The sequence below is a fragment of the Sparus aurata genome, chromosome 3, assembly GCF_900880675.1.
Source record: "Sparus aurata chromosome 3, fSpaAur1.1, whole genome shotgun sequence".
Classification (NCBI taxonomy): domain Eukaryota; kingdom Metazoa; phylum Chordata; class Actinopteri; order Spariformes; family Sparidae; genus Sparus; species Sparus aurata.
The window spans coordinates 2,301,320-2,327,377 of record NC_044189.1 but is presented as its reverse complement, the minus strand read 5'-3'; the positions used below and the strand labels follow the sequence as shown (position 1 = coordinate 2,327,377).

Here is a 26,058-nt window from a genome sequence, read left to right as displayed (position 1 = left end):
GAACTGAGTGCATTTTTTGGTTTTAATATGTTTGGTGATTCTGTTTTTGTTCCTCTTTTCTGGAATAATTGGTATTAAAAACATTTCTGTTTGTTTCATGTGTGAGCTTTTATATTTGAGCAATTATTCCACCTGGTGACTCCATGAAGTATTGCAGGGATTTGAGGGGGATGAAATTGTTTGAATAACCTGGTAAATTTATAATCTAACAGTAATTAACAACAATTCACAAACACTTGAGAATGTTTTCCACAACGGCAGACATAAAGACGAACATACTGCAGCCTGCACAGTCAGAGACAGCCGGGAGAGAAATCTCCCAGACTGGATTAGAAAATCACTCATTTTATCAGTTGTTGAGTGAGGAGACACTTTATAAACACTGAGAAACGCTCTTTATGACAATTATGTAGTTATTTGGGCCTTCTTGTAAATCCGGCAAATGTTCTACATGGATTTCTCTCTATCTTTGTCTTAAAACACTGTGTGCCTGTTTATTACATGTTCATGCAGTCGGATTGAGATCTGACCAACGACCAAAACCACTTGTGTAATACGCAGCAGGCTTGATATGATGACTAACAGAAGGGACACGTCACTGGTCCAGTCTGTGTTCTCTTTTTCTTGCGTCAACTGCATTGAAAGACATATTTCATTTTAAAAATATAATTTGTACCGTTTAGATGTAATTTCCGAACGTTTGTCACCCAGCCGCATGTTTTTCCTGCTTGATACTGGACCACAAACTGTCCAGTCATTACGTCACACACTTTGATGCACTAATTGGTTGTCGATCTATCCAGAGGCGGTTTGGTCGGGAACACATTAACCTCTTGTTTACAGGTTTTGGGAGGCCCGTGTGACCCAAACTGCCTGACAGATCTCAAAACTAAAGCCTGGTTCTGGGGGTCCTGAGATTCACCGACTGTGTTTCCTGCTAAATTTTACTTTTATATGGCAAAGACGTTAATTTCTTTCTATTCATTCATTCATTTTTTTGCACTTTACACACTGAGAATTGGTGCAATGCCAGACTGAGAGTTCAGAAAAAGTCCACAATATCATCTTGAATTGAAAATGTTATCTTGGTGTCCACCAGACGTCAATTCACTTGGTCGGAAGTCCAAAATCACACCACAAACTAACCAATGAGGTGAATCACTGTCTCACCACAGGACAGAAAACATGACCCATGACCTGGTCTTACTTTAGTGGTGAGAGGTCGGATGTTAGTTTCCAACGTGAAGCTGGGAAAACTCATAATTTCACCAGAGTTTAATGTCACAGAGATCAGAAGTCCGGCATTAAAATTGATAATTATACTAAGTATTATAAGAAAATGTGCTTTGAGTAAAAAAGTACTCAATATTACATGTTATAAACTTAAATCTCTCCAAGTTTCCACCATTATGTTGAAGTACAGTAGCACAGATTTGCCTGATATTAAAACTATTCAGTGTACTTCTGTTTTCTGAAAGTTTACATCGACGTCTCTTGACAAAACAATTATTTCAACTCCCCAACAGCTGATTAATTGAATTGTGCAATCATGGATGACATCATGAGTGTGACTGTGTCTCAGGCCAAAACATTAATGTTTATTGTGTTTGTTTTTTGGGGGGATTTTACATAGTTTGTCATGGTTTTGGTTTGTTACTTCCTGTTTTAATTTGTATTTTTATCCTCCTGTTTCCTGTTGTTGTCAGTTTTTATGTTCTTGTCTTCTTTGGTTTGTCTGTTGTTTTGGTCCACATGTCTCCTATGCTCATTTTCTGTTCCTGTCTTTAGTTTTTTCCCTTCACTTGCCTTTTTGTTACTTGGACTTTGGTTATCAGCATTTAAGCACACAATTTTATTCCTCTACCTGCCTGCTTCTGTGTGTGTCTTGCGTTTTGGTCCATCATTGCATAAAAATTGACTGTAACTCCCAAAAATTGCTCTAAAAGTCAAACAGAAGAATCAACAATCCAAAGAAATGCCCACGACCTTCAAGTCACATCTTCAGACATCATATTTTGCCCAACCAACAGGCTGAAACCTCAAAACTATTCTGTTTACAAAAGTTCAAGGCAATGACTCAAATCTGAGAACTCAAATCACATGATGTCTGCATGAAACGAAATGTATTAGTCACAGTCAGGTGCTCATACGAGCTGTAAACCATCTTCGTTCTGTGTAAAACAACATCATCTTGTGATAAAGTATCTTCCAAAGATTCTGTCGTGTTAGTGCACATGTTCTTCTTTGCGTTTCCATATTAAGATGAAAATGTATTTTATTATTTTAAACATTTGACGATTAATTTTCCGAAAACTGTCTTATTGACACAAATTGGATCGTTTCTTTATATGTTTTGTCTACAATTTTCATTTGTAAAGCTGCTTTGAGATTAATGTGTCTGAAAATACTCAAGTAGAGTACAAGCACCTTGAATTTGTAGATAGCAGTGCAGTGAAAAGTACCCAGAACGTAAAAAGTAAAAATATTGTGGAAAAATAAGAGTTGTTCATATTATTGTGTTTTTACGTTTACATTTTTTTCATTAGCTAGATGTTGATAAAATAAATTAGTTTTAAAATTCACTGCGCAAATTCCACAAAAGTAACTAGTTACTAAAGTAAATGAATATAAGTAATGGAGTAGAAGTACAATATTTGCTGCCAAAGTAAAGTTGAAGTATAAAGTGGCAAAAGATGGAAATTCTCAATTAAAGCACAAGTTAAAAAAAAGTAAAGAATTGAACTTGAGTAAATGTATTTAGTTACACTTCTGTGTCTGGGTCTCTGGTGATGACTGACAGCTGAGACAGCGCCGCCCCCTGCTGGACACTCTCTGTACTCACATTACAAGCCTCACTGTTGTCCGCTCTGTGTTGCAGTAGGAAGGAGAAGACCCTGAGAGCTCCATCACACTCCTCCACCGTCTGGTTCTGCTCCTGGCAGCTCGTCACCACCGTGTAGAAGTGGGTCGGGACGGGCGGGGCGCCATCGGCCGTGAACCTGGACAGAGGACGGAGGTCAGAGGCTCATGTAAAACCCTTTTTTCTTGAGCTGCAGTTCCTCTTTGAATACTTTTCTTTACTATTCTTTTAGTCTTTTAAAACAACAGGATTTATTTTAAACTCTGAGGCCGCTGGAGGCCGACTACACCTGCTGGATCAGGTCAGATTCTGGCCTTCTTACTCTTTTATCTTCTCTGCGGTGTCTCGGAGGCCGTCATAGTTGAGGTCAAAGATGGGACCAGCGAGGACGTTGATGCCGTTGTTTTCATCTGCGTAACGCCTCAGCAGCGTCCCCTGCAGGTAATTCCAAATCTCTGCAGGCAAACACCAGGGTTAGATACAATTCTGCAAATATTGACTTTCTGATTAGGATCGGGTGTAAGTGGGTCAAGTGTCGTCAGCCTCTGATAAGATGGAGGTTTCTTCGCGAACAAATCAGCCTCATTTACACCTGCTGTACCTGTCAGTGCATGCAGAACGACTCGTTAAAGCATAAAAATTTAGCTGAGCTCATTCCAGGACTCTGATGCTGCACATTCTCACTCGCTGACACAACTTACTGAGGACACTTAATAGATTGATGCCATCGTTAAGGCTGTCAGTCACACCTGTATCTTTTTCTGCTCAGACAAGTCAACCGTCTACCGTGAAAAAGGGTCTAATGGGACACAGCTGGAAAACATCTGGAGCCGATCTCAGACAGATGCAGTTACAAACTGATACATCACATTTTACATTCAGTGGACATTAAATTCATTTGTTCAAAGTGGAAACTTGAACAGTCAAAGTCCTGAGTTGTGGCGTTAGTTTTTGCAGAATATTACGACGTCACAGTGAAGTTGATTTTATGGATATAAAATGTCATCACAGCAACCTTTGACCACTCAAATCTTATCAAATTATCCTCGAGTCTAAGAGGACATTTACACCAAATTTCAAGAAACTCTCTCCAGGCATTCTTGAGATATCATGTTCTTAGTCACAGGCGCTGCTACAGCTGACATGACAGCATGAAAATGAACACGTCTATTATTTTCGCACAAAAAACTGCTCAACTTAAGCAGACTATCATTTCTAAATACCTGACTGTGAGAAGCTGCTGAAAGCTCAGGGATCATAAAACTGTGTTGTCCTCTTGGGAGCTACATACTTCTTCAAATAGCACGAAAAGAAAACGCTCGAGTAAAGAACAAGTTCCTCGATATTGAACTTCTGATTCTGGAGTAGATTTATTGAGCTATATTCCCCTGAAGGTTGAGCTTTATATCCAGAGACTGATCACAGATTAACGTGTCTCTGAAACAATTTGTAGCTCGCTTTGAAAGTAATCTCAAGGGGAAACTAATGAAGATGCTTCCTCTCCAAACAATTCCCCTGACAGATTTAGCTTAATCGAATTTAACAGCTTGGCTTTGAAAGACCTGCTTGATTACTGCACATCAATGGTAATTTAATTCCATACAGTTTATAAATGAATTCACTATTTGCTTTTTCTTTTAAGGCAGATAACAGCTGGAGGAAGAAAACGAGTGAAAAGCAACCTCAGGGAACGATCAAGAGACGTAAATCATCACAATATGTCTTGTCTCAATAATCTTCATTACACATCAGAGATTATTCCAGGCTGTGGCAGCTGAAGCTTCTTCTGCGTTATCTCAGATCACAAGATCCAAATCAGATCAAATGTTCAGTCTGTCAGTACGACCCGTAATCCTGCTGTAACCTGTCCGTTTATCAGCCCTCATAAATCAAAGCGAAACATCTGCAGACACACAGATTGTCCTCAGAGCTGACGACAATGATAACTTCTGTGTATCTGCATGAGACAGCGATTCAGACAGAGAGTGTGCTCTGTCCTGATAAGTCCTCTCTCCTGACACTAACAATGGGTATCAGGCCGTCCTCGCTCAGACCTGACATCACCACCGATCTGTCCTTTGTCTCATGTGACACGGGTGATGTACAGGAAGAGAGGAGGGACACATAAGTCTGATGATCGCAGACGGCTGAATGAGGCAGAAATAACTAAAAAAGACAAGACGAATGTCCCGCAGGAAATAAGACTTTCTCTTTGAATTCAGATGTCAGCGGTAATGATCCAACTTGATGATCACGTAGGCTGCAGTCTGGACAAACCAGCACCAGACTCCCTTAAGAAATCACAGTTTTTTGTGAGTTTTGGAGTTAGAGGAAACTTTATAATCTTTGTTGAACACTGTCTGTGATGAATTATTTATCATCTGTCCCATCTTGTAAATTCGTCAGATATAAAACAATAAGTTCTTTATTTGTATAAAAATTACTGTCAGTTTGTCCCAACGTGAAGCTGTTAAGTGTTTTATAGCCTCCTGTGTGATTAGATAAATGATATATCTTGTTTGACAGCAGATGGATGAAACACACTCAGCAGAAAACAGTTATTTTTGTGTGTTTGTTGAGTGTGAATGAAGTGTGTGACTCACTCTTGAAGGCCGGGTACATGGGGACGATGTTGGTGATCAGCGAAGCGTCGTATCTGGACTCTGAAGATGACGCCAGCTCTGTCAATAAAACCACACGATTAACAGAAACTTGTATTACTCACCGAGGTTACACATCGAGAAATGGTCATGCTAAAATGTTGTGATGTTTCCTCTACTGGACGACGGTGTACCTGGAGGGAACAGGAAGCCGTAGGTGAGCTGGTTGTTCTGGCTGTAGGTGGTGCAGCTCTGACTGTGATCAGCTGACACTCTGGAGTCGACTCGGATACATTGAACACCGGGGGAAACATCTGGAACAGGGGTCAAGTCCTCCTGAGAGAGAAAAACATATCTGATATATTCTGGCTTTATATACAACCTTAATCCTAAATAAACCTGAGCGGATGTGGGTGAAGGAGGGTTAGTAAACACAAACATAAAGAGAGCAGTGTATCGCTCTGAAGCAGACAAGAAGAAGTAGGTGTTGATGTTTCCATGTCGTGTTTGTGTTCATGTGCAGGTATTCGCTGATGACGTGTGCAGTTGAGCAGCTGCACCTCGTAAACCTGCAAAACTACTGACACGCGTGTTCAGACACACAGTCTGTGTGCTCGCCACTGTTTGTGTCAGACATGTTTGTGTTTGTGTTTGCGTGTTTGTGCAGCTCCGTCATGTTCTGACCCGACACCAACACACGGCTGCTCACCTTCATTAAGGCGCCTGTGTCACAGTTTTACAACCTGACGCACAGTTTAACGACATGTTCAAGTCGGGAGCTGAATGAGCTGTTTTGAAAGCGCTGACATAAAAACAAACAGAACAGCGGCTGCAGACCAGCGATGATCAACTAATCTGCGACTGATCGATGTTCAGCGCTGCTTGATCGGAGACACATGGAAACTATTTACAACCCAACAGGCTGACCTTCAAAGAGCATCGTAACACATGTTTCATTTCGATCCGATCAGAGCTGGAGCTGATAAGCACCCGCGACTACTGCAGAGTCATTAGACGCAGATTGTAGTGAGTGGACGCTGATTGAATTCATGCAATCATAAACAAAAAACAGATGGTGAGTGTTTTCAGCCAGTGTGAATGTGGAGCACATGTGCATAGCTGAAAAACATTTTCACATCATTAACATTATCAACATAATCATAAACGTTTAACCCTTTTTTATTGGAGCTCCCGTCAGCGTCCACCTAACGATGAATCTAAAATAGAATATCAAGAGCATTTGTTTTTCTTTGCAACAGGGACAGGAAGTCGTGCGTAATGGCGTCGAGATGTTACGTGACGCAAGTTACAAAATGTGGTGGAAACAGGAGAGCAGAGAGGCAGATCGACAGCTGTTGGAGAGAGATTTGAGAGAAATAGTAGACTTAATTATGGTGTATTTTCATAATTCTGATAAAAGTGTATTTTGTAGTTGTGAGCATATTGAGGATTTGAAGATATATCAAGAAATAACATAAGAATAAGCAAGATACCAACATGTGCACTGTATTTATACTGTAGATTAAATCAAAACGCCTTTGAACTCACAAAGAAAACAAATTATATCTCAAAAAACACAAAACACCTACAAAAAAGTGACTGGTTCAGTCCAAGAACTTGAACTTGAAATGTTGGTAGATATCGTCACAGTACAACGATTGCATTTTTTTGTGAAATTTGTTTATTGTTACATCCCTAATTGTTGTTAATACTGAAGTCCTTGATAGTAATGCATGAAGCAAAGTTACTTCTGAATTGCATAAAGCATTTTGAACTCTCAATTAAAGTGCTACAGATTGTTTTTCTGTAATATTTGCATCACAGTGAAATATGTTTAAATATTAACAAAGTTAAAGCAAAATCATCCTCAGAAAAAGTATTTTATAACGGAATTAATTTTTTTTTAAAGACCAAAAACAGAGGTCCACACTTGGTATGTGTGGCGTGATAGTCCACTGATGGTACACTAGGCGTGCGTGCGTGTGTGTGTGTGTACCTGTCGCGGCAGTGTGTATGCCGTCCACAGAGGCATGGCGAGCTCTTTGCTGTAGCCGCTGATGAACTCCACGTGATGAAGCAAACTGTACTGAGTTTCGAACATCACGGCCGGACGACCGAACGGGAGGTGTGTATTGTCTGCACGCACACACACACACACACCAGTTAAGTCACAGTAACACCAAACCTGAGAAAGAACCATCAAAATACAGCCAGATGTATCGACATGTTCATATTTATTCGTAGTGGATACGTGTTGTTACTAAAACCACTGCTGCAGCTTTTAAAGTGGAATCATTTGGACAAAACTTTGTCAGCCGTCGTCGACAAACATGCGATCAGAGTTCAGAGAAACGTACTGTAGCCGTAGATCCCATCAGGCGCAGGACTGAAGGCTTTGATGATCTCCTCCACTTTGTTCTGCAACACAAACACACATTCTGATGGATGAACACGTCTACTCAGCTCAGTTGTTTTTGTGTGGCGTCACCGTCCTCCTCTGACCTCGTCATCACAGCTGCAGCCCAGGTCGTGGGTCAGGGCAGCATCAGAGTCGGACGCCGGTGATGGTGATGTCACTTCCTCTGGCATGCTCGGCTGGTGCGGCGGCTCTTTGAGCATGGCGTTCAAGCTGCCGTATGTCCCGTTGTTCGGGGCCGGCTTCAAGCCCAACAGGTCTGAGACAGGAAGGAGGAACGATCAGAAATGTACAGAAAAGGTTCAGCTCTCTGCTAACACATGAGAATGTGGCTGGTTACTTAAATCTGGTTTGTTTTGTCTTATATTAAAGGGAAAGTTCACCCCAAAACAAAGAAATGTTCAACTTGTGGTGCTCAAAGCGTCAAAAAACAGCAATGTCTCTTTCCAGAAATCATGACACAGTTACCAAAGATAATTCACGATACTAATTATCAGCATTTTCATGTAGGAACTATTTCCTTTCTACTAAACTGCTACCTGTCAATTTTCAGAAGGATGATTTCCCTTTCAGCTCAACTGTAACTCACTTCTTTGTCTAGATGATACTTCCTACATGAAACCGCTCATAACGAGGTCAGTGTATTAGGGGTGTTCCAACAAGGGTACCTCACGATTCGATTCGATTTCGATTATGGGAGCTTCGATTCTTCGATTCGAAATATTTCATTTTATGACTATGTAAACATTTGCACTTTGACCTACTTAACTTTGACCAGGGAAAGCTCCACTTGCACGAGAGCCCCCTCTATTGGTGGAAAACACTGAAAACAGCAAATTGCGTAGGTCTTGTCAGTCGTCTTGTTTGCTCTCTCATAAAAATCCAAAGTGCTTCCACACGGTTGCAGGGAACTCCGGTGGCAAGAGAATCGGCCGCTCTTTGGGGGGCTGCTAAAGCTGTTGCCATTTTGCAAAGAAACTAACGTCACTGCTCCTTTTGTTGTGTCCCACTCACTAAAAAGTCCGGGCGGCACGCGCGCTGAGGTTCCGGTTACGTGTTTTTTGTTCCGGTCTTGCAGCAAAGCATCAACATGAATTAATCGATGCCAAATTGTCACGTGATGCATCGCGATGCATCGCCACATCGATGACTTGCACCCACCTCTACAGTGTATCATCTCAGCTAATCGAATCGTGATTTCCAGAAACATATTTTTAAGGCACCGCAAGTCGATCTGGTTTCATTACATAAGAGAGACGGCAAAACTCAACAACTCACCAAACAATGTAGATCGATCAAAAACACTGCAGGTGAGAACTGTCTCGTTAAACTACGTCACACAATGTTAGCATAAAAAAGACAAATAATGATATTCTCACCACACATGACGTTGTATAATTCTATATTTTCAAATTCTGGCACTCTATTCTTAAACTTGAAGTTCGGTCCGTGACCCATGAATATGGTCTGTGTGGAGAGAAAAAGGAAAATCACACATTAGATATATATATATGTAGATCTCTGATGAAAATGAAGCTAAACAAAATGATCGCAAAAACATTGTAACTGTGTAACTTTACTAAATCTTAATCTGAAACGGTTACAAGTTCTCTGGTTTCTTCTGTTTTTCTGGGCGAGGTGCTGTTAGGGATTTCTTTGAGAGACATCAGGTGAAATGATTTAATCCTGTCACCTCAGAAGTGTCTCATGGTTTACACTTACAGAAACATCGAATCACAGCTATCAAAACTTTAAAAACTCGACCGTACCCTCATGCTGGTTATCTTGTTGTCAAAGCCGTGGTCACCAAAGAAACCGCAGCGAGTTCTCAGTTTCTCCGGCATTTTCCTGAAACAAGCACAAAGAAACAAACGTAAACACCTGAAAGATATTTAATGTTTCAGCATCCTTCTTTTATTAAAGAATATAAAAATCTATGAGACTGTGGAACATGCTGAAGTGAGAATAATTAAAGAAAAAGGTAGGTAGGAAAAGTGTCGGGTCGTGACGTTACTTTGCGATGTGCCACTTCCTCTCCGTCAGCAGGTGGACGTCCTCGATCCTGCGGTTGTTGGCGTAGTGAAGCCTCTTGGGTAAATGCTGCTTCAGGTACGGCTTGAAGTGCTGAGTCGGCATTTTGCACTGCAACAAGGAGTTCAAAGGTGAATCACCTGATTTGACCTCAGACACACAGACACAACATGATGAAACATGATCCGGTTGTGGTTCTGTTCTGTCATACTCACAGTGAGGTTCGCCACCACGACTTTCGGGTCGTCTGTAAAAGATAATAAACATGAAAATGAAGTCGGTCGGGTGTTTTTTAACATCATCAGACACACGTTGTTGTTGTCAGTCTCGTCTTACATGTGATGGATTTTGGGTCGCGGGGTCGTATTCTGCCCAGCGATCCGGGGATCAGCGTGACCTCGTCGATGTTGAGCGGATAGTTGCTGAGAAACTCGGTCCGATCACAGTGAGCCTCCTCCATACCTGAGAGACACAAAGGACAGCATCTGAAACTAAAGCCAACTAAACCCACGAGAGACCTGAGCCCAATCTTTGTCTTTATTTCATCCATCACTAACTCCTCGCTCATCAGTTGCACTCTTCTCTGTACCGAAAGTTAAAGGAGGAATGAGGAAATTGAGCGAAGCTTCAAATGTCTGTCGTCGTGTTTTATAACGTCAAACCAAACCGACGACTTCTTCAACATCGTCCACAATCGTCACAGAGAAGGCAAAGACATCTTGAGTTCTTTGAGGAGGTCATGTTGTTTGTTTCTTTGTTTGTTTATGACCATATCTAACTAAAGGAAACACAAAGCGTTGCAGAGTGTACGGCGGTCGTACCGTGGTCTCCCACGACGATGACGTTGATGCAGCGATGCAGGTTCATCTGCTTCAGACCGTTCATCAGCTGACCGATGATGTTATCGATCTCCCTCAGCGGGTTGTCCAGCTACAGACACAGGAATGAGAATCATTCAGAAACACGAACGACTGACTGACGTGATGAAGGACGTCTTCGCACTCACCTCACTGCTGAGCGGTCCCAGACGATGTCCGAAGGTGTCGGGCTGCTCTGAGTGGACGGCGAAGACGTACGGCCTGAAGACAGACGACAACGACGACAAAGAAAGTACAGCTGAATATAACAATTAACTTATAATTATCAGCTGATCATTTTAGGACAATAAGTTTTCTTATATTTGAAATCTGAAATCCCCCGTCGTGTCTCCTCTGATCCGACAGGTGTGGGAGCATTTGGAGGTCAGCATGATGAAGAAACCCTCGGCTGAGTTTGTTGTTTCTGGCAGAGAGCGTCTCACAGAGAGCTGAGGAACGTTAAAAAGCTTCCGAGCTGCTCTGTAAAAACACTTATCAGCTCGTGACCCCGTCACTGACCCGGCTGCTGCTCAACACTAAAAACAGCTTTTATCTCCAAGTCCTCAAGAGACTCAACCAACTCACCGACTAAATATAAAACACACAGCTTCTTACAAGCTCAAGCAGGAGTGACAATAATCTCTGAGACTGTTAACATAAGATAGAAGTTGTACATTATTTAAGTTAAAGCTGCAGAAGAGCAGAACGTGTTGATGCATCGAGACCTCATCACGAGTCAGACAGTCCAGAAAATAAATACTCAGCAATGTATGAAAAGTTAAACTACGTCTGGAAACGGGCTTCCATTTTCTACAACAATGACATCTAATGTGACCTGAGATTTACAGGTTTTCTCCACAGAACAAAAACATGGAGAAACCCTCAAACTGCTGCACGCTGATCGCTGACTGGTCTCACTCACTTCTCACCTGTTCAAACTCAACTGTCACAACACTTCAGTCACCTGTCAGAGGATAAAGGAGGCCTCAGGTGACCTCGACGATAAAGCAGCAGAGGAGGAATGAGAGCAAGAACAGAGGAAGGAGGAGGAAGATGATCCTGCACAACGTTGATGCTCTATAAGAGAAACTCATTGCTGCAACTAGAAGTCAAAGTTTCTGCCATCAGAAAGTCGGAAAACATCCGAAGAGAGAGACTTACCTCTGGTCGTCAGGCAGGTGCAGCCAGCGCAGGATGGTCAGAATCCTCCTCTCCAGAGGAATCACCCTGGAAACACAACAGGATGATTCAAGACGGAGGAATAAAAATGAACTGCACGACACAAATGATTCATTTCTGGGATAAAAGAACCACCTGAGAACGTGAAGCTGATCTGTCTGTAACCGTGTGTGTGTTCAACATGTCCTCACACATTTAGAGCAAAAGTATACAAACCAATCAGAATCAATTTATCAGTTTATAAAGATATTGTTTCTCTATTTAAATGGTGAGTTTCAGCCGCTGTGAGTCGTCAATGCTCTCTGTTGTGACCGAGTGTGTCGGGCTATTGTCTCCTGTGTGTGTGTGTGTGTGTGTGTGTGTGTGTGTGTGTGTGTGTGTGTGTGTGTGAGGCCATTGTCAGTCAGTCTCAGGATGTGACGAGCGCTCGGCTTCTCTTTCCACTCGTGATCATTATGTCATGGACGTGCAGATGTTTGCTGAAACTGATCCGTCTGTCTGTCAGTTAAATTGAAATAAAGACGTCTTTTAAATGTTTCTGTGATAATAAGATCAGATAAATTATGAATCTTGATGTTTATTTTGTTGTACATAATGTCGATTTTCATTAGATATGTAGACGTTTTCTATTTGTTGTTTTAGATTTCACATAACAGCCTGAAAACGCTTCAGTGGACTGAAAACTGGAACATTTGTCCAACTCGGCCTCGTCAGTGTAAACATGACCTGAAGTTTAGCGGTCGCGTGTCTCTCGGAGCCGTACGTCTGTTTTACAAACACACAGAGGGAAGTTAAAGACGCGTGAAGCTCCCGTACGTTGGTCACTTTTGTCTGCGGTGGTCTGATGTTTAAATGTTAAGCTCATGTGTGTCGTCAGGATTTATCATGTATGTCGTAGTACGAACGTTTGACCCAAACTACCGGCGACACGAACACACAGTGACCCAGATTGTTTGCCTGCTCGGCCTCACAGGTTTCTGCTGCTGCTGCTGCGTTCACTGTCTGAAGCTAATGAGAAATATTCCAGTACTAACTTAAGTACCAAGGCCAGAAGAAAGTGGCGGCTTTCACTCCTTGTTCCTCTGCTGTGACCCAGATCTGCAACACAGGAGAGAAGCAACGTCATCAGAAGTACACGTGAACACACAAGATCCCACAATGCAATGCTTCACCTTTGCTCCTGAGATCATCCAGTTTCAATAAGTTAACATACTTCACAGTCACTGAAGGAAAACTGCAACTTTGGAGTGTTAAAAAGGTAGATTTTAAACATTAAAGCATGTGTGAAAAACGTGGCGAAGTTGCATTGTGGGTAATGTAGGCTGTGCAGGTTGTGAAAGGAGTCAACTGAGCAGCGTTGTTGGACTCATTACGAACAGATGATTAGAATCAATACAGCACAATTAGAGATATCAACTGTTTGATTCAACTTAGTCTTCTTCCTTTCACTGATGAACCCGATGCCTACATTACCCACAATGCCACTGAGCATAACATCTCATCAGTCTTCCCATGTGACCCAGAGAACGACGTCAAATAAGAGCATTTTGAAAAGTGGACCTTTTCTCAGCTGGTCTCCAGGATGTGAAGCTGGACTGTGATTGGCCCAGACTGGAGTTGACTATAAAGCCTGCAATCTGATTAATTGCCCTCAGGGATGTGTGTTGCATTGTGGGTAATGTAGGCTGTGCGGGTTGAGAACGGAGTCAACTGAGCAGCGTTGTTGGACTCATTTCGAACAGATGATCATACAGAGAATACAGAGATATCGTCTGTTTTATTCAACACAATCTTTTTAAAAACCTGACGCCTACATTACCCACAATGCCGCTGAGAAGGATGTCAGATAAGAGCATTTTAGAAAGATAAGCTTTCCATGTCAGGATGTGACACTTCAGCAGACTCACAGGCTGTCCGCCCCACCAGCGATGGTTCAGCTTCTCTCTGGTTCGCAGGCTGAAGGTGGCGTTGAACACCGGGTCGTGCATGGTGTTACCCACAATCCCATGGGACTCTGGGTACAGACCCTGCAGGGAGAGAGAGCAACATCCCTCCAGTTATTTCCTCTGCAGCGGTGAGACACATATAAACAGCCGGAACAGGTAACAGTCACTTACTGTGGCGAGTGTGTATAAGTTTGGGAAGGTCTTTGTTGGGTAGACCGGTCGCATGTAAGGAGCGGACGTACCACACGTTCCTGACAGGAAACATCTCATCATCAAACGTTGATTCAGGCACAAAGATCAAGATCAGGACCCTCACAACAAAGATCAGGACCCTCACAACAAAGATCAGGACCCTCACAACAAAGATCAGGACCCTCACAACAAAGATCAGGACCCTCACAACAAAGATCAGGACCCTCACAACAAAGATCAGGACCCTCACAACAAAGATCAGGACCCTCACAACTTCGGGAATAAAATACAAGAAAAGGTAAAGAGGACGTACTGAGTTTATGTATGTTGGGGATGACGGACTTGCCCTTCTTCAGGTAGGAGGCTCTGAAGCCGTCCACAGACAGCATGATGAGGGGAGGACGGATGAAGCTGCGACACCAAATATCAAAAACACGCATCACATTCACGTCGAGGGTTGGTGATGTCACAGCCACTGACCACCGTTCACGGCTGTGTTTCAACCTTTGTAAGCGTGAAGCCACTGGATATCTTTCCAGTCGTGCAAAAGATATTGTTGATGGTTTCAGACTCACCCTGCAGGACACTCGGCACTCTGGATCTCCTCACAGTCTCCTTGCACCCATGAAGTCTCACCTGACGTGGAGACAGCAGCACAGAGTCGTTAGCTAACTCCACGCTCCACGTTCATTCTCTATGCCAGATTGTTGTGACAGTAAGAATAAAAGGATGAGCACCTTTGCAGAGCGACTTGTAGTTGGAGCAGCAGTCTCCTCTCTCCAGGCAGTCCTCTGAGCAGTGGCAGGCGTGGTCATCGTTCCTCTCCTCCCCACAGCGATCCTGAGTGCACTCAAAGCCTCCCGCTGACGACACACAGGAGAAAATATCAGTTTAATGCAGTAAAAAAAACATGTTAATGAGGCTGGCAGTGACGTGAAAACATCCAGAACTGATATCTCTAACCATGCAGGCCCCTACAGTCTGTCCCGACCTTGTAATATAATCCCGGTAGCAGCGTTCATGATCTACACTCGTCAGACTTTGGATAATATCTCTGCATTCTTTGCTTAATGTTTTCAAGCTGAAGCTGCGACTGCACTCTCTTCAGCCGGGCCAAAGTCTAAATTACCATCAGATGGAAATCAGCATTTTGCTCCTTAGACATCTGTGTTCCAGCAGAAAGCTATTAGCACATCATGAAGTTAGCCCTCGAGGTTTTTACAGCTACTGCTGCTGTGTAGCACTCCAGATAAATTAAATAAACTATATATAACTCTGCAGCTGATTACTGTTACTGATATATTCAGAGTGACAGCAGCAATACGCGGACAAAATGTGTAAGTGAGCGTGAAAATAGACACAAATTGTCTTTTCTGATCCACTAAAGACATTTTCAAGGGCAGAAAAAGCAGCTTTTTGTTTGGTAATCATATTTCAGAGGGTGAAACCAGGAGAGGAGACGCAGGCCGACGGCAGACTGACCTGTTTTCAGGCAGTGCTCGTCGAAGTCGGAGCAGCAGCTGTAGTAGGTTTTGCACAGATTGTCACACCTGCATCCTGGAGGTTTGGCCTCCTCCAGCTCGAAGCACCTCCCCTTGCAGGAGCCCGCTGAGCTGACCCACTCTGAGACGACTGGAGGGAGGAGAGAGCCGCGGTTAGACAAAACTCACAACTGCAAGAGGACGCTCAGAGTTCACTGCAACGCACGACGACACAGTGGCTGATCTAACACGTGAAGCAACCAAATTCACCCAACACAACTCATCATGAGGTGGTTTTCTGCCAGATGCTCCTAATCCTGAGACCTCAGAGCACTTGTGAATGCATTAACATGATCCCTGCTCACATGTGATGATACGATAATTGAATAAAACATCTAAATGTCTCTGTGATGCTTCAAAGTCTCTGCAGATTATAGTTCAACCAGCGACTGGAACAAAATCGAAGTTCAAACGCAGGAAAGCATTTTGTTCACACGGAGAAGAAACTGCTCCACTTCTCGCTTTCTTTAAAGTGGTTTGGACGTTAATTGCAATAGATGCTTCCAGGCGTTCGGGTCAGAACCAACAAGACAAGAGAAAATCCGTCTGATCTCACCTTTGGTGTGAGCCGGTGGGTTGTCTCCTCCCTCTGGTCGACTGGCTTGAAAAACATAAGCTCTGCTGACATCAGTACTCCACAGACAGAAGACAAGCACTACCTGCAGGAGAACACACACAGAAACACGCATTAAAGAATATTTATCAACTCTGATGCATAAATCCTCAGCAGGTCGAAGGTCGGGCTCAGCAGCAGCTCTGAGGCGAGGACAGCGTCAGTCCGACCAGAATAGAGCCGCCGTGATGCCCTAACTAGGACTTCTCTGAGACACATTCATGTTCACATCTCAGCAGAGGGGTCAGAGGTCAACGGGCCGCCAGGAAGACCCGAGTGTCTCTTTTATATCTCGGCATGCAGATAAAGGTTCAGATCTCACAACATGTGCTGCACAGAGCTGCGTCACAGAAACAGACCCGACCGCAAAAATCAGGAGGAGGAATCGTTTCTGAGGTCGACGTCACATGTAGAATGAAATCTTCTGGATATCAGATCAGAAGAAAGTGGAAAATAATCAACAGTTAGACGAGGAACTCACAGAGTCACAGCTTCAGGTCCGACCGCTGAATCTGAACCTTTCTTCACACTCACACTGAGTCAGAGAAAAGGCGATATTTAATAGTTTTTTTCAGTTAAACGTTCTTCTTCTTTACTGCAAAATATCAAATGAATAAAAGACGTTCAATTTACAAATAAATAAAACAGAGAAGAGCTGAAAACTTTTGACATTTGTGCTTCAAAAACAACTTTAATCGATTCATTACTTCGAGAAATAGATCGAGATTAAGTTTCTTTCTCTTGAGTTAAAGAAGATGAAGCTGTTTGTGATGTCGGTCGCGGTGTTGATCCCAGCTGATGATACCGACTTCAACTGGAACTAATATTCTTAAGCACCCTGTCAACGACTCCTGGAGATCCCTGGAGGAGACCTGAGAACCAGAACCAGAACCAGAGGGTTCAGTAACCGAACACGATGGTTATGAGATCAAACCGGCTGGTCACATGTTTATTCCTGATGTTGTCTTCAACCAACAGACTCTTTAATATCGTCACAACATCGATATCGTTGTTTCCCGTCTTTGCATCATCACGTGCTCTCTCAAAATAAAAGATGTATCGTGATCGAGACCTGATCGTGTCTCCACGTCTGTCAGAATCTGAGATAATAACAGCCACGTTCTTCATGAGTCCTTCCTGATTAAGTAATTATAAATGAATGAGTCGTTACTAGTTTGGTTCTGTCACAGTTAATCATTAGTTCCTCTTGTTGTTGTCACACATCATACTGAGTAGTTCCTTCATTACGTCATGATTACTTCACCATCATTCACCCGTCAGAAACAGTCGTGACGGAGGAGAAGACTCGTGTTATCTGCTTCACTCCTTTAATCACAGTGATTCAGGAGCTGCTAATTAACACTTCATTAACAGTCAGATTGTTCTGAACTCGCTCCTCTGTGAACGCTCACGACACTTCTAACACCTCCATAACTCGTTTCCTTTCAGACTTTACAGAAAGAAAAAACACACTGAGGTTTTTGTTCTGGACATTTATGAGAATTCACAAATATATATAATTAGATTCAAACATAAAATATGAGATAACTTGAAATTTAAAAGTTTCACGCTGGTATGTTTTTGGCGATTATTATCTTTATTTGCTCAAAATTCATTTTTTCTCACACTTGGAGTCGGATATCTCGACTCCTGCAGCTCCTACAGCCTCCAAACATCCTGTTTTCATCTATAATCTGAAGGTTTTTACAAATATATCATTCACAGCCTGATTATAGAACATTTAATCACTTAAAACATGGAGAAAAAATGATTGTTTTGATATTGCTGTTAATAATAAACATTATATTTCAGAGAGGAAGCAGCGCTCTGAGCATCTCAGTGAGCCACATTCTGACAAGAAGCTTTTACTTTTACATGATTTTGTCCAGAATCTTTCACGTTCACTGCAACAACTGTCTATTATTATTAAAGGAGAAGTTCACCCTGAAATGTTTTGTTCACACTCTGAGCATCATCATCATCATCGTGCTGATCAGCTGCAGGAGAGCGTCGGTCTGCTGCTCTTTATCATCCAGGACAAAGAGATAAATGTCCTAATAATATCTATATGATAAAGAAGCTTCAGCCTGCCTGTCTCCAGCTTTAAAGGGACACTTCACCCAAAAATTTAAATTCTGGAAAGTCAGGTGAAGTCTCATCATCCATAAAACATTTGTGGAGCTTCACATTCTGCTAAACGACTGAAGTAACTTTAAAAATGTATAAAAAATTAACTGAACAAAAACCCAAACTGATTTAATCCAAGTCTCCAGAAGCCCAAAGATCCCACATTCATTCTAAAAGATGTTATTTATGCCTTTTTAAAAGACTAAATCTCGACTGTAGGTGTTGAATGACATCTTTTATAAAGTCAGTCTGGAGACCTGGATTACGCTGGTCGAGGAGCCGTTTGATGGTTTTTGGGTTGTTTTAAACATTTGACAACAAGTCTCCAGATACTTCAGATGTTCAGGAGGATCCTGCAGCTGTTCTGACGTGAAGCTCCACAAATCATCATCATCAGGAGGACGTGAGGAGACGACGGCTGGATTTAAATTTAGAGATAAATCACTGAGACTTTTGGATGATGAGGACATCAAACATTTGACTCATCAGAAGTGACAGACAGGTGTGATGATGATGATGATGATGATGATGATGATGACAGTGTGAGCATCAACCTACAACCTTTTGCTTCCCTTCACCTCCCCCAGGTAAACAAACCTGTGTGTGAATCATCATCATCATCATCATCACCATCATCATCATCATCCTCCTATAATTCTTATGTAATATCTCCTCTCTCTCTCTGTCTCTCTCTCTCTCTCTCTCTGAAGGAGGTAAAGCTTCCAGGTTTCGTGGCTCGTATTGATGCGAGTCAAAGTGCAGTTTTCTCTCCCTCACAGGTCGATACACCTATTCTGCAAGAGGAGGAGGAGGAGGAGGAGGAGGAGGAGGGGGAGAGCTGGGAAACACCAAAATGAACGCTAAATCCGACACGAGAGAGACAGGAGGGAATAAAAAACACCACAGAGACGCGACACCACGGTCTTACCGTACCAAAATTCCCTGTTGCATGTTCCAAGCAGCGAATCCACTTTTGGCATTCCACCTGAAAAAAACCGAAAGCGCAGTAATTGTGGCCAAATCGTCCGGTAGAGTCTCCGCTGTGCGCCTCTGCGGATCGATGGAGCAGAGGGTCCAACTCTCTCTCTCTCTCTCTCTCTCTCTCTCTCTCTCTCTCTGTCCCACACTCTCTCTCCCTCCCTCCCCCTCTCCCTCTCTCTCTCTCTCTCTCTCCAGTTGTTTGCCTTTGCTTTGCCTGATCTGCCTCTCTCGGTCTCGGGCCAATACGCATGAAGTAATGGTGACAGCTGCGCTCTGGTACAAGAGTGCGTCAGGTCGGGGTGACGCTCCGGAGTCCAACACAGTCAGCAGCACTGAACCGCTCACCCAGAGGGAGAGAGAGGGGGGGAGAGAGGGGGAGAGAGGGGCACTGTGAGGGAGAAGAGGGGTTGTATAATGTCCAATGTTCAGCCTGTCTTTAAGGAGCATTCTGGGGGAAACTTGTCCAGAACCATCAGAACACACTGACCTCTGAGTGTCGTAAAGGTTCCGTCTGTTTATGAGCAAAATACAAGAATAAAACTCTGCACACACACACACACACACACACACATCTGATATTGATCAAAGATGTCAGAACATTTCATCACAAGAACTGTTTTTAATTGTTTCAGAGGAGCGTTGCAGCAACAGTCAGTGTGAGTCAGCGCTGACAGAACCGGGCCGGACGCTCGCTGATCAAACACTTTAACTGACAGTGCAGAAAAACACACCATCCAAAGAAAAAGCTCAAACGCATCGCGAGATTGAAGCTAGCTAAGTACTTTCCTGCAGATTGGAAATAATAAAACTGGATATTTCACCACCATCACAGATGAAGATGATCCAACTTGTCCGGTTCTGGCTGGAAATGTCTCCAGATGTTCTCAAAAACATCCAACATCGAGACTCGGACTGCAGTTTGCGTTGTTGCATTTGTAAGTGTCACACCGCTCAATATTCTTACAGCAGCTGAGCTCGTTTTCAACCATCTGTGTCACAAAAGTACCTGGAGTCTTTAAGACGACCTCGGGACATTTCAGTCGTGTTCGCAGGAACTAAAACTGGATCTATCTTTCACAGGATGTCTGACCAGAAGAGGCCTTTCCTAAACACCACCACTGTCTCCTCCACCCTCTGATGTGAGTCAGCTAATAATCATATATTGTGAAACCTGATACAACAAGCTTGGTACACATGTCAACCTGTGATGTATCTGTGGTTTGCAGGAACATTAACTGCTCACATTGTTTGCTGGTTTTTACGGAGGCTTTGTTTTCTGCAAAACCACGATGTTTTCAGAATCCTAACCAAGTGCCTGAACGTAACCACAGCATTGTGACAAGAGAAATAGAAAACTGAACCCTAAAATAGCAACATAAAGAAACTTCAGCTTCTCTTTGGTTTTGCAGAAACGCACTCAGTCACCATTTATTCTGGTGACACCGTTGTACTGTGTTGTGGGACGGGAAGTTCAGAGACAAGAGCGGAAATGGAACGAAGAAAAAAAAAGGTGGAGCTGCAGGTTAGTAGAGCGTGAAATCACTGAAAACACTCTGTAACTTCTCTGAGGTGAACGATACCTGCAGCCTGCTGCGAGCTCTCAGTGAGCGGAGCTGTGAGAGACATGTGAACATCGCTCTGTTTTCCTCCGTCGACACGGAGACAAAGACATCCCGCTGCGAGCAGAGCTCTCCTGTTCAAAGTTGTCTCTGCAGCACATAAATACATCAGCGAGAGCTCTCTGCGAGGCGGCTATCAGTCCTCCATTTGTGTTTGTCTTCTCTGTGATTTTGGGTGAACACTGCTGAAAGCCACAGCTTCTTTTCTCAGCGCTGCTATCAAAACACATCAGGGTTTTTCTGAAAGGCTGCACTCTGCCGGGAACATTTTGTTCATGGGGGGTTGGGGGGGGAGCGGACAAATCTCTGAGCTTTGAAAGTGATCTGTACATCCGTCACCTCGGGGGGGAAACATCCTCGTCTTACAAAGACCACACACGTATAGAAACATTCACATGTGTCAGGCCACGCTCACACACAGAGTGTATTCATAGACACGAGCACAAAACACAAAAGAGAACACACACACACACACAGACACACACACACGACAGACACACACACACACACACACACACACACACACACACAGACACACACACACACAGACACACACACACACACACAGACACACACACACACACACACACACACAGACACACACACACACACACACACACACAGACACACACACACACACACACACACACACACACACACACACACACACACACACAGACACACACACACAGACACACACACACACACACACACACACAGACACACACTGCCCCTGGCACAGATTACCTCGCATAAGCCACAAAGCAATCTGATTGGCCGGCGTGCCCCCTCATCACCTGAGGCCGCGCTTAGCCGACTGATCCTGGCAGGAAGTCGGGCTGCGGCTTGAGTTTCAGTGCACCTGGACTCTGTGGACAGGTAACGCTCCAGGAGGCGTTCACCAGCAGCTACACTCTCTAAAGGGTAACTTCACCCCGAAGTCTAAATTCAGACATCATCCACTCACCTCCACGTCCATGGAGAGTCCGACACGATCGCCAGAATAAAAGATGTTTCTGCTTTTTCAAAACTGAACGTTTCTCTATGTTTATGTTGCTAATTTGTCGTTACGACGCTGTGCTTGTGCTCTGGTCAGGTTCAGGCTGAAAACCACTTGGCAAGGGTTAGAAAAACATCAAGGTTTGGCTTAAAATACTATTTTTGGAGATGGTCCGAGCCCCAGCAGCTTGATTTGACCCCACGGGTCCTTCAAAATATCCAGTGGACTCGAACTGCAGCCGGCTGTTTGGAAGCTTGTTGGCTTGTGAGTTGGGTGAAGTTTGGTCATCCTCCCAAACAACTGAAGTAGATGACAACTTGTTTTAAAATATAAAAAAAATTAAAATGGCTCCAGACAGCTCGTCTGGTGTAATCCAAGTGTCCAGACATGCAGGTAAAGCAAGCTAAAGCATACATCTCGCAGCTACAGATTTTGGCTTTAAAAGAGTGTAAATAAGGTCTTTTTTATTCAGACCTCAGGGATGCTGGAGACTTGAGGGTCTGTATGCAGCCGGGGTTTTGTTGTCGGGCTGTGTTTCATGTTGCTTTGTTCACATTCTGTCTATCACGATGATCTGATCGTGGATCAAAGCCTCGACACTGAGCAGATTCAAACTTCAGCGCCGGAGGATGAGCTTACACAGACACTAAGCCTCCAGACCAGGCTGAAATCACAACAGCTCAGTTTTTGGCCAGCTAAAAGTTGGCATAAGGAGATTTTAGAAATCCCGAAACGCCGCCTGAGGAAAAAAAAACATCTTCACTCAGTTTTTCCGAGGATACAAACAAGTCGTTGTCTGTAGTTTTACTGGTTTGAAGTACAACCTGTGCCCAGTGTGCATTTCAGAAACAGGAGCTTACTGAAGAAGTTGCGTTTTGCACAAACAAACAAATCTTAACACTGAATCACTGAACTGTGCTGACTCATCAGTGTCTCTGACAAAATCGAAAATGTTTTGTGTTGATCTTTTCCCTCCCTGGAAGAAATTCCCCTTCGTCAGCACATCGTACAATTTGTTATTTCCTGATGAAACCTCGAAAGCCTGTAAAAAAGCAGAAACAACAATGATGTAATAACGGACAGGCAGCTGCTGAGTGCTTACATGTGCAGAGTTTTGCACTGAACCAGCAACAAACCTGCTTGATGAAAGACGAGCAACGATGTCTGTTTCTCGATGCAAAAGATGTTTTCACTCATCTCTCAGTTTGAATTTCCATCTGCTGGTGTTAGCGCTCTCCTACTGTCAATCTGATTGGTTAAAGTTATTCAGTAATAGATGGTCAGTAGATGTTTCATGTATCTGTGCTTTACTCTTTTCTCTAGTGACTTCTCCTCTCTACATCTGAACACTGAATCTCTAAACTTTCTACTCCTCACAGCTTCCGATCAGGCTTGTTACTTTAGTTTTATGCATTTAAACATCAGCAGACTGATGTGGACCTATCAGAGCACATCACGCATGGTGTCACACCGCGGTGAGGGATGTCCTGTCTTGGTTTTTTTTGTCTTGTGAATTTCATGTTTTATTTTGAAAAGTAACTCTCCTCTCGTTTCAGGTCACTTGCCCTTCCTCTTGTGTCACCGGTCTGGCGTCTTCCCTGATCCCTGATTGTTTCCACCTGTGCTCCCGCCCCTCATGTTTATATAGTCTTTGTCTTCCCCTGTCTTCGTTGCCAGAGTATTTCGTTCGTTTCGTCGAGTACGTCCAGCCTATTTCACAGCCTTGATCATAGCCTTGTTATTCCGAGAAAGTTAAGTATTGTCAAGTTTTGTTTTTTGCATATAGTTTTCCTCTGTTGTAGAGTGAATTTGAGTTGGATACCTTTTGGTCAGAATTTTGTTTCGTTGTTAGTCAAGTTTCATAGCATTTGTTTTTCCTCCTGTTGGAGTGTTTTCTGTTCTTTAAAATTTTCAGCCTCATTTAGAGTAGACAATTTCATAGCCTGTGTGCCTTCCTCCTTCGGGAGCGACTTTAAGTTTGAGTAATTTTCATAACATCTAGTTTCATTAAGATCAGTGTAGTTATCTCCTTTTCCTCCTACGGGAGCGTCTTTTGTTCTCGTTGTGTTTTTTTTTGGTGTGGTCCGTTGGACCTATAGTGTTTCACAGCCTGTTCTGTTATCACTCTGTCTACAGAGAAACTGTATCAAAAATAAAGCCTGTCTGTACTACTGCCTTCCTGCATCTGAGTCCTCAGTTTCTGCCCAAGCCTGACAGAATACTCTGGCCAGAAATGGACCCAGCGGAGGCAGAACAGCTATCGGGAGTCCTGCGTGACCAAGAAGCCCGCATCTCACGCCAGGAGGAGTTCCAGAGTGCCATGGCGGCGCAGATGGGTCAGATCTCGGCTCAACTACAGGGACTGCTCGCGCAGCCCCCTCGACCCACCGCATCGGCTCCCGTACCACCGACTCCACCTACTCCGCCCACTCCTCACTTTGGAGCGGGTAGCAGATTGGCTCCACCAGCTCAATACTCCGGGGAACCAGGACTATGTAAGACATTTATCATAGACTGTTCTATTCACTTTGAATTAACCCCCCACGCATTTCCCATTGACCGAGTCAAGATCGCCTTCATGATCTCGCACCTAACCGGGAGAGCCAAAGCCTGGGCGTCCGCTGAATGGAGCAGGAGATCGGCCGTCTGTAACACTCTTGGAGACTTTGAGGCGGCGCTAAAGAGAACCTTCGATCCGGTGGCAGACGATCGGGAGAAGGGTCAAGAGTTAAGTGGATTAAGACAAGGCAAAGACTCCGTGTGTGATTATGCTATTCGTTTTCGCACACTATCAGCTGAGAGTGGGTGGAATTCCACAGCTTTGTATGATGTGTTTTTTAAGGGGCTAGCAGCCCCGATCCAGGATCTGCTTGTTCCCCTCGATTTGCCCGCAGGATTGGACGACCTCATCGCGCTCGCCATCCGGACGGATAATCGACTTCGTCAGCTCAGACGACACCGGGGAGGAAGTACAGGCACGGCGGGAGGAGCACCGCTCACTACCGTTCCAAGCCGCCCGTTTACTCATGACGCCTCGCCGAGCCCACGTCATCAATCTGCGACTGAGTCGCAGCGGCAAGCTCTGCTTCACGCACCTTGACCAAAGTGAAGGTAATGCACCACACGGACACGAACCTCAATGCACTTATTGACTCTGGGGCAGATGAGAGTCTGATGGACTGGGGTTTAGCAGAGAGATTGGGGATTAAATCTGAACCCCTGGTTAAGCCCGTCAGAGCCCGATCTCTCAACGGTAAGGAACTTTTTACTATCACTCACATCAGCGAACCCGTCCACCTGCACATTAAGGATCATGAAGAGGAAATTCGTTTTTTCTTATTTAGATCTACCTCACACACACTCATTCTGGGCCAACCATGGCTGTTTCGCCACAACCCCCAGGTAGATTGGAGGTCTGGAGACATCATCAGATGGGGAAAGGACTGTTTAAGACATTGTATGGGAATAACCAGGGACAAAGAAGCTGAGATTAACCTGTTCTCTGTCAACCCTACTACAGAACCTGAATACCCGGACCTGAACCTGGTACCCACCTGCTACTACCAGCTTCGGGAAGTTTTTAGTAAGTCCAAAGCTCTGTCTCTCCCCCCACACCGCCCATACGACTGCGCCATCGACCTGATTCCTGGATCCCCCATACCTAAGGGCCGCCTGTACTCTGTTTCCGGACCAGAAAAAGATAACATGAGAGAGTACCTCACCACGTCACTAAAAGCTGGTCTCATCCGTCCTTCATCATCGCCAGCTTGGGCGGGCTTCTTCTTTGTGGATAAGAAAGATGGGTCTCTGAGACCCTGCATAGACTATAGCCCACTCAATGACATTACAATAAAAAATCGCTATCCACTCCCTCTCATGTCATCTGTCTTTGACCAAATCCAACAGGCCAAAGTGTTCACTAAGCTCGACCTACGCAACGCCTACCACTTGGTCCGAATAAGAGAGGGCGATGAGTGGAAGACCGGTTTCAATACTCCGAGTGGCCATTACGAGTATCTGGTCATGCCATTCGGTCTCACCAATGCCCCCGCCGTTTTTCAAGCCATGATAAATGATGTGTTGAGGGACTTCTTGG

General features: G+C 43.9%; 1 protein-coding gene across 1 annotated transcript in view; it reads right to left on the bottom strand.

The window, feature by feature from the left end:
- enpp2l (ectonucleotide pyrophosphatase/phosphodiesterase 2-like) overlaps positions 1 to 19,675 on the bottom strand; it is a 37,278-nt gene extending 17,603 nt beyond the window's left edge. Inside the window, exons 1-24 of the mRNA XM_030412404.1 lie at positions 19,296 to 19,675; positions 16,179 to 16,281; positions 15,564 to 15,713; positions 14,819 to 14,944; positions 14,657 to 14,717; positions 14,395 to 14,492; positions 14,061 to 14,140; positions 13,851 to 13,970; positions 12,986 to 13,041; positions 11,926 to 11,991; positions 10,914 to 10,986; positions 10,729 to 10,837; positions 10,244 to 10,369; positions 10,123 to 10,154; positions 9,891 to 10,018; positions 9,646 to 9,724; positions 9,256 to 9,343; positions 7,963 to 8,135; positions 7,818 to 7,878; positions 7,457 to 7,596; positions 5,655 to 5,796; positions 5,464 to 5,541; positions 3,183 to 3,315; positions 2,843 to 2,999 (exon numbers count right to left, since the gene is read on the bottom strand). Of these exons, the coding sequence (XP_030268264.1) occupies positions 2,843 to 2,999; positions 3,183 to 3,315; positions 5,464 to 5,541; positions 5,655 to 5,796; positions 7,457 to 7,596; positions 7,818 to 7,878; positions 7,963 to 8,135; positions 9,256 to 9,343; positions 9,646 to 9,724; positions 9,891 to 10,018; positions 10,123 to 10,154; positions 10,244 to 10,369; positions 10,729 to 10,837; positions 10,914 to 10,986; positions 11,926 to 11,991; positions 12,986 to 13,041; positions 13,851 to 13,970; positions 14,061 to 14,140; positions 14,395 to 14,492; positions 14,657 to 14,717; positions 14,819 to 14,944; positions 15,564 to 15,713; positions 16,179 to 16,281; positions 19,296 to 19,313 (2,397 nt within the window). The 5' untranslated portion in view covers positions 19,314 to 19,675. The remainder of the gene's footprint in view (positions 1 to 2,842; positions 3,000 to 3,182; positions 3,316 to 5,463; positions 5,542 to 5,654; positions 5,797 to 7,456; positions 7,597 to 7,817; positions 7,879 to 7,962; positions 8,136 to 9,255; positions 9,344 to 9,645; positions 9,725 to 9,890; positions 10,019 to 10,122; positions 10,155 to 10,243; positions 10,370 to 10,728; positions 10,838 to 10,913; positions 10,987 to 11,925; positions 11,992 to 12,985; positions 13,042 to 13,850; positions 13,971 to 14,060; positions 14,141 to 14,394; positions 14,493 to 14,656; positions 14,718 to 14,818; positions 14,945 to 15,563; positions 15,714 to 16,178; positions 16,282 to 19,295) is intronic.
- Between the last annotated feature and the right edge of the window lie 6,383 nt (positions 19,676 to 26,058).